General features: G+C 42.9%; 1 protein-coding gene across 3 annotated transcripts in view; it reads right to left on the bottom strand.

Moving 5' to 3' along the window:
• Window positions 1–10,540, bottom strand: part of LOC147454567 (ubiquitin thioesterase otubain-like protein) — a 45,788-nt gene extending 35,248 nt beyond the window's left edge. For 2 of the 3 annotated variants that reach the window (XM_086516476.1, XM_086516477.1), the window contains exon 1: window positions 10,338–10,471. Coding sequence is in view for 1 of the 3 variants with exons in the window: in XM_086516475.1 (XP_086372601.1) it covers window positions 10,338–10,451 (114 nt within the window). In the remaining 2 variants the exon portion in view is untranslated. Of the gene's footprint in view, window positions 1–10,337 lie in introns of all 3 variants that reach the window. The other variant, XM_086516475.1, reaches the window with a different exon arrangement.
• Between the last annotated feature and the right edge of the window lie 4,381 nt (window positions 10,541–14,921).

Genomic DNA, 14,921 nt, shown 5'->3' with positions numbered 1-14,921 from the left:
TCTGGAAGTGAAACTGTGAAAAGATGTTCGCCCACCGCATCTGCTTTTTTGATAGCTGCTTCTATGACAAGAGGTAGCGTAAACTCTGGTGGTCTGTGAAGACAGTAAAATCTGCTCCGTGTAGGTAGTGCCGCCACTGAGTAAGAGCATGGATAACCGCCAAAAGCTCTCTCTCATAAATCTGTGTTGTCAATTCCGGCCTTGAGAACAATCGGCTCTCGTAAGCAATGATATGGCCTTCTTGCATTAAGACCGCACCCAGACTGACCACAAGCATCACAATATACTTCGAATGACTTCTGCAGGTCTGGCAAAGTCAAAACTGGTCTCGTAGTCAATTTCTCTTTCAATGTCTGAAAGGCAGTCACCTCTGTGGGTCCCCATGAGAAAGGGACTCCTTTCTGTGTCAAGATATGCAAAGGAAAAGCAACCTCTACAAACTTTCTAATGAACCACCTGTAGTACGAACACTATCCCAAGAAGCTTCTAAGTTCATGGACATTCTTCAAATCAGGCCAATCACGAATAGTCTCTATCTTGGTCGGATCCATCTGCACTCCTACTGCAGAGACAATGTGTCCCAAAAAGTGTATCTCTGGTAGGAAAAATTCACTTTTCTTCGCATTAATCACCAACTTGTGACATCGTAATAATGCCTGAAAGACTTGAAGCAGACATACTCTATGTTCTACCTTATTCTTGGAGAAAACAATGATGTTGTCAAAGAAAGTGCCAACGAATAGTCTATACTCTCAAAAAATCATGTCCACCATCCAGTTAAATGTCGCAGGAGCATTGCTTAGGCCAAAAGGCATCACCAAAAACTCAAATAACCCAAAAATAGTCCGAAAGGCTTTCTTGTAGACGTCTCCGGACGCGATTCGGATCTGATGATATCCACTCTTCAAATCAATCCTGCTAAAACACGAGGATCCCTATAATCTGTTGAGTATATCATCGATCCTAGGAATCGAAAATCTGTTCTTGATGGTGATTTTGTTGAGAGCTCTATAATCGATGCACATTCTCCAAGATCCGTCTTTCTTCAATACCAACACTGGAGAGCAGTACGGTAAAGTACTAGGCTAGACAAGACCCTTTTCTAGGAGGTCTTTCACTTGGTTAATGATCTCTGCGTTCTGGGCTCGGCTCACACGATAAGGTAGCTGGCTCGGTGGTGTGCTTCCAAGTATCAGATCAATGGTATGATCTCCAGGAGGAGCGGATGGTAACTCGCCTGGCAGGCCCTCTGAGAAGCAATCGGCATGAGCGTGGAGAAATCTTGGCGTTCTTTATCAAGTTCAGACATATTTGTCCTATCCTCATCACTCAACTCTTTCAAAAAGATCGAGTAAACAAACAGACTGGATTTCATTAATTTGAAAATGGTCGAAGCCGATACAGTAGGGACACACTCGCCCTTAAGTTTTACATCAAGTACAATGGTTCTGCCCTTCTCTGTGGTCAATGTCGCTTTCCTCGCCCGATAGTCGACCACGGCGTTGTTCTTGTGGTACCAAGGAATTCCGAAGAGGACGTCACAACCTTCCAAAGGCATTATGTAAAAGTCCATGCCCCAAATACCCCTGACAATGCAACCGAAGTTTGTCAATGATAGATGTAATGGCTACGTCCATGCCGTTGCCGCTAGAACTGCCTCTACAAGTGGTCCCATCCAATCGAGAGTGATCTCGAGCGGCGCTGCCAATTCCGATGAAATGAAGTTGGCCTTGGCTCCTCCATCAAAGAAGATCAGGGCTTCTTGGTCTTTCACTTTGCCCAAGCTCGGCAAAGTTCTGTACTCTCGTCCATCGTCTAGGATCAGCACCCACGCAATTTGGAACCAGTCCTGTTTTCATCTTGCCTTTTCTTCAACGGTCCTCAGCTGCTCTCAAACTCTCAGGCCTTTCGTCGTCCTTGTCGTGTTGTTCTTTCTGTGTCTTTCTAGGGCACTTCGCGGAGATATGCCCAGTTTCCCCGCATCCAAAGCACTTCCCCTCCTTTATCTAGCGAGCCCTCTCTTGAGGAGTAAGTTTGGGTCGTGCATCCTTTTCTTTCTATTCTGGGTTGCTCTTTCTCTTTCTACTTTCATTTTTCGAAGACTGTTCAGCTCTTTGCGTCATGATCTCATTTGTGGGGTAGGTCAGACTGTCAGAGTGAATGGCAAAACCCCGTTTCGCAGGACTCATCAACTCCTGAATGGAAGCTGACTTTTGTTCTAAGCAGTGATCACGGATCTCTGTAGGAAGACCCAAGGTAAACCGCTCAATCTGTTCCTTGAACGAGATCTTCTTAAATGAAGAGGCGGGTAGAAAAGAGCTCCAGAATCTCTCGCAATAAGCGTCCACTGTGTCCTTCTCGGTCATCCAAAGATGGTTCCAAGCAGTTCGTATGTCGCGTTCATACTCTTAAGTCAGCCAAGAAGAAATAAAAAGACTCTTGACTTTCAGCTATTTAACTGGCGTTGTCTTGTTTAAGAGAAGCATGGACCACCAAGTTCGAGCATTCCCCTTAAAGTAAGAGGCAACCCTCCAAATCTTAGAGTGCTCTGAGTAACGCCCTCCTGAGAAAGCTATGTCAAAATGCTGTATAAAAGGCAAAGCCTTCGAAGCATCTCTATAACCAGAAAACGTGTCAATTTTTATTGACTATCCACCTTCCTTAGACTCTCGGACTTTCTTGCTTTTATCTTCCAGAAAGTCATACTGGTTGGCTTTATGAAAATTCTTCTTCTTTGCCTAAAAGTTGCTATTGTCAGAGTCCGAACTATCTGAAGACGAGTCCTCTGTAGAACTGTCAACCACGGGACGAGATTTAGGCTTCTTTGCCTTTTTCTTGCCCTTTCCGAAGCTTTGCTTTTTGCTTCGCTTTTTGTCTTTTCTGTCTTCTTCGCTCGAGTCAGATGAGCTAGAGGAACTTTAAGAAGAAGAAGAAGAAGATCTGGGTACTCCTTCAAATCAAACACGCTTCTTCTTCTTTTTTGCCGATTCAAAGGTAGACCGACGACCCAAATAACCCGGGAAGTCAGTGCCTTTTTTCTGCTTTTTGTCGTGCTTTTTAGCTTTGTTCTGCGCGTCAAAAAGCTGAGCAATGCGTGCATCAACCACCTCTGCTAATTCTTGCTCTGTGTATATCCTGGGAGTAGGAGGTTCCTTCAGGGCCGGTTTGAGGGGTGGCTCTGTGGTCTACCGCCACTATGCATGCACCTCATCAAAAGAAGTCTGGCTCATAAATTTTGTAAATTTCAGGTCCTTCGCAAAATTAAGCATCATCTTTGTTGCATCGTCGATCAATCGTCGACACTCCATCTCTTCAAGCTCCGCCTGAGTAGGCCGAGGCGGGCCGTACTCCTCGCGTGAATCTTCGTTGTGATCTCTTCCCTCATCTCCGAATGCAGAGGAAGTCAACTGATCTTTGCCTAAAGCCATAAGTGCCACGTAAAAAGGATCGGATTTCCCGTAGAAGAGAAATCGACCGTTCTCTAATACCGCTGTAAGAGACTTGGACACTCCAAGTCGAGAATCTACCACGACACCACATACAATCACTTCAAAACAGTTCACAGTTCACAATTGATTCGACACTAGCCCGGCGGAGTTTCGTGCCTAGAGATATTGGCCCCAAAGACTGGCGCCCCTTTCGGTATTTCTTTTTGTATTAATTGTGTTCAAATTACAAGAGTGCAGGCAGGCGCTCACTCTCAGCCTCTGCGCCCAGATGCTCTGAGTTGTGAGGCCCTGCCCACATATTTAAAGATTACAAAGGATGCTAAAAGCGGAGCCCAAAAGCTGAAAATCAAAAGTTGTCCCAAAATAAAGCTCCCTCGATTTTCCTCTCACAAGCCCTCTTAGGGAAAAATAAAGCTAGGCTTTAAAAGCTCTCTCCCCCCTCTTGCGTAGGAAAAGCAGGCCACGCTGCGTAGCCAGAAAAGCAACCCAAGGCTTTTGCAATTTACGCCGCAGAACGCGGGCGTCCGTACAACACGACACGTGTCTTCATTTCCGCAATTTGCGGACCTGTCTGTACTGCAGCGCCATGTCAGCATTTTCAGCCATGGCAGGTGTGAGTGTACATGGCAGCCACGTCACCAATTTGTGACGCCTTACCGAGTTAGCAGAGCTGTCACAAATTGCTGACGTGTAAAGCCACTGAAGAACGCAGCCAACCTGTAGATCCCGGTCGAGAAGCCTAAACCCTAAGTAAAGAAGCAAAAGCAACAGAAGAAGTTTACCAACTTACAAAGTCTTGCCGAGTGGCCTATTTTTAAAGAAGAGTTCCCACTAACTTATGGGACCCCGTCCAATGGGGCAAGTGACATTAAAGCATTAAAAATAAAGCAATCCCACACACAGACACACACGCGGAGAGCTGATGACGTGGCAGACTTGAACGAATTTCCGCAATTTGCGTTGATCGTGCTCACATGGCACCTATACGGATTTCCGCAAAACACATTAGCAGCTTTTGGGCGCTAGTGCATTTGGGGCCATATGATTTTGAATTTGAAGCTTTTCATGTAAACTGTTTTTCACAAGCCAAGGGCCTTTAAACATGTGCAGAGGGCTCAGTCTCTAGCACTCTTCCGAGTGAAGGTGCAGAGCACGAGTACCGGCATTGTACTGAGTTCAAGTAATATAAAGAAATATCGAACGGGGCACCAAGGTTTGGGGCCAGTACTCTCTGAGGTGGAATACGCCACTCCGTGTCGTGTGTGCTCTCTCTCTCTTTCAGTTCAATTGTTCTTGAAGTGCTAAAAGTCTATTCAGTCTGTTCTTTTCCGTTGGCACGTGGTGCCAATCCAAGACACAGCCCAGAATGAGAAAATTATGAACCAAGTGAAAGTGCTTCTCGAAAAGGGTCTAATTTAACCCAATACATCACCTTACTGTTCGCTAGTGTTGTTGGTATTGAAGAAAGATGGTCCTTGTAGAATGTATTGATTATATAGCTCTCAACAAAATCACCATCAAGAACAGCTTTCCAACACCCATGATCGATGATTTACTGGACAGGTTACGATGATTTACTAGACAGGTTACAGGGTTCTACATGCTTTATGAGAATCGACCTGGACAGGGGTACCGGGTTCTACATGCTTAAGCAGAATTGACATGAAAAGTGGCTATCATCAGATCACGATCGCTCTTGGATACAAAACCACGTTTAGGACATCCTTTGGATTGTACAAGTGTTTCATGATGCCTTTTGGACTCACAAACGCTCTTGCAACGTTCAATAGGATGAGCGACGGGATTTTTAAAGAGTATCAGTCATTTGTAAGCACCTTTTTCAACGATATCATCATATTCTGCAAGAGTGAGGTAGAGCACAGACACCATCTATTACGGGTTTTCCAGGTACTACGGCAACATAAATTGGTGGTAAATGGAAAAAAGAGCGAGTTTTTCTTGTCAAAAACACTTTTTGGGACACATTGTCTCTTCAGAGGGTGTAAAAATTTAAAAATGGACCCGGCCAAGGTTGAAACCATTAGAGATTGGCCAGATATGAAGAATGTACATGAAGTTCGCAACCTTTTGAACTTATGTTCGAAAGTTTGCGGAGATTGCTTCTCTGTTACATAATTTGACTCAGAAAGGAATTCCTTTTGCTTGGGGACCATCAGAGATGGCAACATTCATGACTCTAAAGAAAAAGCTGACGACTAGTCGAGCATTAATCCTACCAGATTTACAGAAACCATTTGAGGTTTACTGTGATGCGTATGGACGCAGTCTGAGGGCGGTCTTACTACAAGAGGGCCATGTTGTAGCTTATGAGAGTAGAATGTTCCCGTGACCAGAGCGGGTTGCACAGATTTATGAAAAGGAGCTGTTGGCGGTCATCCATGCTCTTACTCAATGGCACCGTTTTCTACTCAGAGCAAATCTAACAGTGTTCATCGATCACGAAAGTTTGAGATACTTCCTGTCCTAGAAACAACTATCGAACAAACAGATGAGATGGGCAAACATTTTGTCTTGGTTTCATTTTTAGATCATCCGTGTTAAGGGAGACGTTCTTCTTGCCTTTGTTATGTCTCTGAGTCTTTCTCCTCTTCTTGTTCTTCCTATCTGCATCGCTAGAGTCAAAGGAAGAACTCTCCAAATTGTCAAAAGAGGATGAGGACGAATTGAAAACGCCTTGAAATCGAACATGTTTCTTTGGCATATTGTCGGCCTCAAAGGTAGACTTTCGACCCAAGTAGCCGGGATAGTCTACTGCCCGACTCTTCTTCCGCGGCTATCTCGTGGTCTTCATGAGTCTGCTAACTCATCGTTCTACAACTTCATCAAATTCATCCTCTGAGTAGACCCTTTGTCTAGGTACCACCGGTGTAGATTTCTTCTTCAAAGCCGACTTGAGAGGCGAATGGATGGCGGCACGACATCGAGAGTGCACCTCGTCAAGTGGGTGTTTCACCAAAAATTTCGCATACTAGGGATCATTGGAGTATTGAACCATCTATCGAGCACAAGTGTCGACCTGCTACTGACGTTGCATCTCCATTCTTTCTTATTATGTGGGTGGAGACAGACCATACTCTTCTCCCAAATCGTCGAGAGGTGGTCAATGTTTATTCAAATCTCCGTTGTTTTCTTCTGTACCCGAATGGTCCAATAGCAGTTTCCTTCTACCGAGATTCATCGACTAAATCCATGCGTGTTGCAAATAAAGGGATCGAATCCTCCGTAGAAGAAGAAACGTCCGAGCTTTGACACCATTGTGATATACTTGGACACCCCAAGCCGAAGATCTAGTGCAACACGTGCGAGAGAAGCTAAAAAAACTAACAAAACAAAGAGAGAGAGAGAGAGAGAGAGAGACGACACGGCACGGCGGAGTTCTACGCCCAGAAGTACTAGCCCCAAAGACTGGCACCCCTTCTCCGTATTTCTTTATTATTATGATTTAACAAGTAGAACGTCCGAGGTTCCGCTCTCTCTGTAGTGCTCCCAAGCAAATTTGTCGAAAAAGAGGCCTTGGCAACTCTTATAAAGTCCCTTGGCCAAAAGCAATACATGAAAAGCAGTAGTCTACAAGCATCTAGTAACCAAACGCTAGCGCCCTCTTGGATCGTCCGTACGGTATGCCACGTCAACATGTCAACACGATTTGCGACGCAAATCGCGGACGTCCATACAGCCAACCACGTCATTAGTTCGCTGTGAAAATTTTGGGTTCTGCTTTATTTTTAAGGTTTTAGGCCCCTCGGTCGGGAGTACCATAAATTGGGAAGTCTTTTGGGTTAGGTTCTTCAACCTAATCCCTTCTGGCCACTCGAAAGAGTGCTGTAAGTTGATAAAATATCTTCGGTCTCTTTGCTAAGACTTTGGCCCCTCGGCCATGCCACGTCATCACTTTGTGACATTCGTTGTCTTGGAAGCCACAAATATCAGTTAGTTCAGCAATCCATCATCAAAACTTCGAGGATATGGTTGATCGTTATGCCACACCCCAAATTTTGCAAACATCTTTGGCCGGTTGCAGAGTGGGGAGATTGTTGCAAGCTATGCTCTAAAGGAAGGTTATTTAAGGCAAAAGACAATATTGTGTGTTACTCGAGGGTTACGGAACAAGGTTTTGAGAGTGCCATTGTTCACCTTTTGCAAGACATCGTGGCACTGACACCACCTTGAGAGGCGTGGAGAAATATTTCTACTGGCCAAGGCTCAAAAAGGATGCAGACGAGTTTGTTCGCAGTTGTTTGGTGTGCCCAAAGATCAAGTTTGATCGACATAAGGCACCTAGTCTCCTACAACCTTTACCCATTGCTAGCCGACCTTGGGAGAGTATAGCAATATACTTCATTTTTTATCTTCCCAAGACTCAAAGTCGCCATGATGGCATTTGGACAATCATCGACCGATTTGGTAAACAAGCTCACTTTATTCCAGTAAAGAAGAAAGTTAAAGACGACCATTTGGCTAAGCTGTTTGCCTCACAGCTTTTCAGATTACATGGTATGCCTGAACCTATAGTCTCAGATAGAGATCCCCGTTTCATGAGTTTGTTTTGGAGGGCAATCTTGGAGAATATAGGCACAAGGCTTGAATTCTCGTCCTCGTTTCACCCACAGACACATGATTGAACATTGCAAATCCCATGTATAATCTAGAGAGGTACATTTCCAGCCCATGGATGAGTTGTGTTGTGTAGACAAGACTCAATCCAAAAAAAAACACTTTTCCCCACAAAACTTGCAATATTTGTCTCCATTAAACCAATAAGGTTAGCAATCTCGACTAATTACAAATTGCCAGTAAAATGAACACAAAAACTTCAGAGTATTTCCATATTATCATCATTATCACTAATAACAAAATTTAAGCTCCAATACAACAGGAAGATAGGGTTCATAAAGAGTTGAGCCATTCATGCATCCTTGATGTTCTTTGGTACCAGAGTAATTGTGTCTATGTAAGGAGCCTATCACTGATAATCCAAAACACCATACTTTCCCTGGACTTGAGAGTCGAAGTGAAGCATGTTCATGTGGCTCACAGAACCAATGTGCAAGTGAAAGCACATTCATTATTACAACTCATACATAAATCTGCATGAATCTAAGAAGAGCTTAGGTTCACCTAAGAGGAAAGGGCAATTCATAAACTCGTAACCATTATCCACAACACAATATAATTGTTAACTCCCATCATACATAGCATTAACAAAATATTACTGATCCTCTACTAACATCATAGTACCCCATAGTGGGTGCACAAGTTTCAGTTAGGTATGAGCACATGCAGATATGAGCATACATTAACATGAAGATGAGATTTTGTCACAATGTCAGAGATAAAGGCAGACTCAGAATATTGAAAGCCTAGCCCTAAATGAAGCATAAAATAGAAAAACCAACTAAACAAAAAGGCAGTTCACTAGACATATCCTGCAACTAAAGTTTAAACATAGGAGCATTACCACAATATCTAATGGTCATGATTAGAACAAAAATTTCACAACCTGTAATTGCATGTCAACTTGTTCGACTACAAAATAAAGGCAGACTCAAAATATTAAAAGAGTAGTCTAACGAAGCAGTAACCAAACAAAAAGGAGGTCATGGGACATATCCTGCAACTGACAATAGAAAAATACCACGATATTAATTGATCACAATTTGAACAAAAATTTCACCACCTGAAATTGCACAACTATAATATATATCTAGATGAATCCATAAAGAGACCTTTAAAGGGAATTGCAAGTTACATACTGAGGGCCATCATGGTCATCCACAAGATAGTATAACCATCATCCACATCATGCATAGTAATTTTTACTATATACTTCGGCATCCCCACTGGCCAATAGTTGGTGTATCAATACTCTCCAACAAACATCCACACACATTTGAGCGTACACTAGTTGCCTTAAATAATTTCCTACTTGGTGACAGCTTGATGTGCATGATTGAATCGAGTATAGTGAACAGATCAAATGCTTAAGCAAAAGACTCAACATAGGCAACATGTACATATTCAGTGGTTAAGACTCGACTCAAGGACGGCAACACAATAAAATGCTTGCGCTTGCATGAGACTGAACCTACATGATGGTAAGAGAGAAAGAAAGCCTTCAGAGTAATGAGAAGATCCTCTGAAAACTGAGCACTTAAATCTTTCTTAAGGCACAACTTCAACCCACTGAAAATGTTAAACTTAAAGGGAACATTGAAAGTAGACCGGCAATGTGTTCCTGCAACTCTGATGCATTTTTCTCCTTTGGATATGTAAGAGTTGCTAAGAATACAAAGTGTAATGATTTTGCCATACCAAAGAATTTCACCTTAACAAAACGGAAAACTAAGCGCATTCTTTTAGTTTACAGCATCACCACTCAGCCTGAAACAAAGGTTTGTGGTTCTTTTCATGCTTACAGCATCATTAAACAAAGGTTTATGAGTTGAGATCAGGTGTGAAACAGCATGGCAAAAAAGTATTGCAACAAAAGAAGCTAAGTCACTGAGACACAAGATTGTTTTTTTTTTTTTTTTGGGGGGGGGAGGGAAGTATGGCAGCAAAAACCTACAACATTTGAAAAACAAGGTTGTGAGGAAGAAGGTGATGGATCAATGAGCCACAAGTTTAATCTATCAGCATTGAGCCACAAGGTTGGAAAGCAAGCAAAGCACCAGAAAAACCGTACTAAACCTGAAACGTGAACCTTCTCAACCACATCACTCAGAGACGAGGAGCCATTATAAAGTTTGACAAGCCATGATGAATTTCTCGATGCTTATAAGAAATGATCTCTCTCTCTCTCTCTCTCTCTCTCTCTCTCTCTCTCTCTCTCTCTCAAATCTACGCGACAATAACAGAAGAAGGTACCTTGTTCCCCAGGAAGGATATCTTCCCAGCCTCCTCAGCCCGGATGGCGTAGTGCTGCGCCATGATTTCATCGTCCCGTGGCCTGTCTCCATCGAGATCGAGCACCATCTCCATTGCTACGAGTCTTGGAAATGGAAGGCAGTGTATTTGTAAATGTTTGATGCTTGATTCGATGGAGCGGTACTTATTAACAACTTAATCCATTTCTTCTTCTTCATTTCCCTCTTACTCATCTTCATCTTTCACTGATTGTTAGGTGGGCCATAAGAAACGTTCTTGGATCTTTGGCATAAAGGAGACTAGTTTGTGACCCGTGCATTGTTGTAGCAATGAAAATTTTTTCACATTTATACACATCATACACGTGATAGTGTACTTCTCATCATCAAAAGAGTTTATGGATTATGCTAGCTAGAGGAGGCAATAAGAGGCTCTCTCTCTCTCTCTCTCTCTCTCTCTCTCTCTCTCAAAAATGCAATTCTTAAATATGGGATAATTTATACACAATGATTACAATATGCAAATTGAAATCATAAGATGGATGGACGAGGGAATCAAGAAACTGCTATATTCTTTCTTTGTTCCCTGCACTAGTGTTATTCGAGTCTCCTCCTCCTCAACAACAACCACCAAGGTCTCCTGATATATATTTATATATCTATTTTTCTATTATAGATCTTGGAGGCCTCCTGGAATTGTTACTATGATGTTAGCAATTCTCTTTGTGTTTGTGTGTGTGTGTGTATACGCGCACACACACGCTCGCATACACATGCCTCTTGCTTGGGTTGTTTTACACCTCCAAAAGACAATTGATATATTCATCAAGATTCAAAAAAATATTTTTCTATATTGATACTCCCGTTTTTTGTTCCTTGTTAAAAAGCAAGACAAAAATAAATGATCATTGGCTCCCTTGCATCCTTCAGAGAGAGAGAGAGAGAGAGAGAGAGAGAGAGAGAGAGAGCACTTTCATGCTCAAGTAGTCTCTGGATCAAAGCAAAGGATCGCTATCTAGTATGGAACATGATCTTGGTGATACACACAAAATAGTAGCTCAGAGATAGCTTCATACCAAACCTTATTGAGAACTCCAAATAGCTTATAATAGATTGCATTTCAAGTGAGATAGTGAGAGTAGAGAAGGTTTCTTATCACAGCCTTCTCTGGAATGAGCTAGTTACTTGACAACTATTCTAGAGTTAGAAATTTAGAGTCAGATGCCAGATATTAGATCAAACCAAATAACAAAAATAGACTTCAAAAGACCATCTTGAATTCAGACAAACAAGTGAATTGAAGTGAAAGACTTCAAATCACATGAATTGAGACAACTGAAAATGTAGATTCAGAATCATAAATTGGTTCAAAAGTACAAAGCTTAAAAGCACAAGTGGTACAACACTTAGTGCTCACAAGCTCTATAAAATGTCTAGCAACTAGAGTTTCAATAGATATAGAAGTTCCAATCCAATCGATCCCCAAAATGGGATTAATGGGTCATATTTATAGGTACTGGCACTAGAATCTGATTGGTCGCATAGTCATACAAGGTCTGGTAACTGTCGATAACTCCGCCAGGTAACTAGTCTAGGTAAACCCTTGTGCAAGGTATTTCTAGAGTCGGTTTCCACCTTCTCTGTCCTTCTCTCCTTTCTTGAATTTTGTCATGTAAAAAATTTCAGATATTTAGTCTAGATTCATATTTTTTGCATCGCTTCCTCTTGTCTGGAGATTTCTTTTTTTCAAGCTTATGCACATGTTAAACTGTGCCCAGCTCTTACTACCATTTGTTGCTAAGAAGTGTTGAAGGTAGGATTCTCCTTCTGGATAATCCTGTAAATGGCCTCCTGCTCCAATTACTCCCTTCTTTCAATTATCATCTCCAACTCGTGAGGTGTTAATGCATGCCATTTTTTTGTGCCAAGGTCATATAGAGTCCCTTTGGCTATGATTAACCTTGCTTTGGCTAGCTTCAAACAAAACCTCAACCATTTCTCTGAATTGTGGTTTGGAGATGGCTTTACTGGCAAGTTTCTTTTTATGAATCTTTGAAGCTTCAATAGATAGTTGCAGGAGCTCATTCGTGCGTTTAGTCAGCAAGTTGATACGGGATTTCCATTGTGTTAACCCTCACGGCTCACGGACACCCTATCACCTACGACGGACATTCTAACCTACGGCGGACATTGTATTATTTATTTGGTAGAGTCAGGTACCAGGCTTGTCGGTCCAATAGGAAAAGGGTAAGAGTGATCGCCGATGAGAGGCGCACTCTAACTGGAACATTCAAGGGATTAGTTGGCTAAGCATGGGCAACCAAGTGTGAATGGGGCGAGCTCATATAAAAGTCAACTAAACCTAAAATTCATTCATTCTCTCATTTGTGCAATAAAAGAGTGCTCTTGCTCCATCTCCATCTTCTTCTTCATCATCTCCTTGTGTGTGTGTGTATGCGTGAGAGAGAGAGAGAGAGTGTGCGATCAAGCATTGCGACAACGGCACGGCGGCGGCGAAGCGGTTGAGCGCGGCGAAGCGGCGACTCCTTCTTCTTCGCAGCGAGGAATCCTCCACGAAGCAAGCGTAGAGCGGTGAGTGACACACCATCGCCTTCTTTGAGCTTACTAGTTCAGGCTTGTTGTGTGCTTGGAGCCATTTTTGGCTCGCACACGGTGTATCGGCAAGTTCCTTGCATTGACATGTGCGACATACGCGCACATTTTTGGCGTCGTTGCCGGGGAAGGCATTACAAAGGCACGACGACGGCGAGGCGGTTGAGTGCGGCGAAGCGGCGGCTCCTTCTTCTTCGCGGCGAGGAATCCTCCACGAAGTAAGCGTAGAGCGGTGAGTGACACACCATCGCCTTCTTTGAGCTTACTAGTTTAGGCTTGGTGTGTGCTTGGAGCCATTTGTGGCTCGCACACGGTGTATCGGCAAGTTCCTTGCATTGACACGTGCGACATACGCGCACATTTTTGCCGCCGTTGCCGGGGAATGCCGTGCATTAAGCTCGAGTAGCACTTTGTGCTTCTCCGTGGTGCAAATTCAATTATAGGAAAGGTAGGGAAGGAGTGTGTGTGTGTGTGTGTGTTGAGAAGAGGGATTTGGTGTTATACTGTGTGTTTTTTTTGTTAATGCAGTTTTCAAAGGTACTGTGTTTATTCTCAATGTATTAAGGTTGTTAGTTTTCTTTGTTAATGGAGATTTCAAAGGTACTTGTTTATTCTCTGTGTATTAAGGTAGTTAGTTTTTTTCAAAGGTACTGTGTTTATTCTCAATGTATTAAGGTTGTTAGTTTTCTTTGTTAATGGAGATTTCAAAGGTACTTGTTTATTCTCTGTGTATTAAGGTAGTTAGTTTTCTGTGTACAGTAAGTAGGAAGTAGATTAGTGAGAGTTAATAGAGTGTGTTAGTGTGTAAGAGTAGGTGTATTAGTTAGAAGTAGGTAGATAGAGTGTGTGTGTGTGTGCTCTCGTGCAGGCCACGGTGACCTTATCCTTATTTTTTTTATTTTTTTTTTAAAAAAAAGGTAGGACCGGGATCGGAAATATCTCCCAGACCCAAGCCCAAGCTCACGCTCAGGCCTAGGCCTTAAAAAAAAAAACTAATTTTAGCTTCACACGTAGCTAAAAATCGATTTTTTGAGGACCAACGGAACATTAGATGCCCGAAAATTGTGTTGTAAAGCACATAGCGACCCTCTAAGTGATACGCTCATTTCGAGCTATCACACACTTTAATCAAAGAAATCAAACATTAAAAAACATTTAAAAAATATTAAAAACGTAAAAAACACGAGTGAAAACGGACGCTTAAAAAAGGTAAGCGGTTAACCTTCGAGGTTATTCGTCGACGTTTGTAGGGTGCCAAAGGCACATGCATCTGCGCTCTAGTCGTGTGCTAGAGACGGAGCAACTAGAGAGAATTTCGACTTACGCGAGTTCTCAATATCCACCTACTTTAGCTTCTGGACCCTCGACGAGGACCCAAGGTAGTACAAACCAAGACCCAAACACAGCGGCTAGTGACTCTTCCTCTGACTACGACGTCATGGAGGGTTTCCCAATGCCTAATCCTGATAGCTCGAGCCAAGACATGCATGCCATGGGTCCTCAGTCTAGGCCGAGCGTGCTTAGCCGCCTAAAGGAAACCTTTAGTAGAGCCACTCGCTCCGAACATGGAGCTAATGATGTAAATGAGGGGGGTGGGGAAGTAAATTCTCCATTCGTGACAAACGTAGACCCTATACCGTTAGAGAATGTGCACGTGAATACTTCATTCACTGCACCTCCTGACTCTTCAGAGTTATTTCCCTCTGAGGTCATATTACCCGATGGTAGAAGCCTTGCCGAAGTGCAAGAGGTTGAGCGATATATCCTTGCAGCGAGGGAAAAGGAAGTCGAGAGCTTACGCAAGGCGGAGCAACGAAGAGAGTTAAAAGCGAAAGCTCCTATGTCAATATCCTTGCTAAGAGAGCAATCAAGTGCTCCTGATTTAGCAACCGCTAAGGGCCAACCCCTAGAAAGCAACATTGCATCTAGCTCAAAGGACACCCCTAGCACCTCAATCCTAGATGGAGTGTTC

Source organism: Adiantum capillus-veneris, chromosome 7 (assembly GCF_014529385.1).
Source record: "Adiantum capillus-veneris isolate H3 chromosome 7, ASM1452938v2, whole genome shotgun sequence".
In the NCBI taxonomy this organism is placed as follows: Eukaryota; Viridiplantae; Streptophyta; class Polypodiopsida; order Polypodiales; family Pteridaceae; genus Adiantum; species Adiantum capillus-veneris.
The sequence above is the reverse complement of the archived record's forward strand: the minus strand, read 5'-3'. Positions and strand labels throughout refer to the sequence as shown.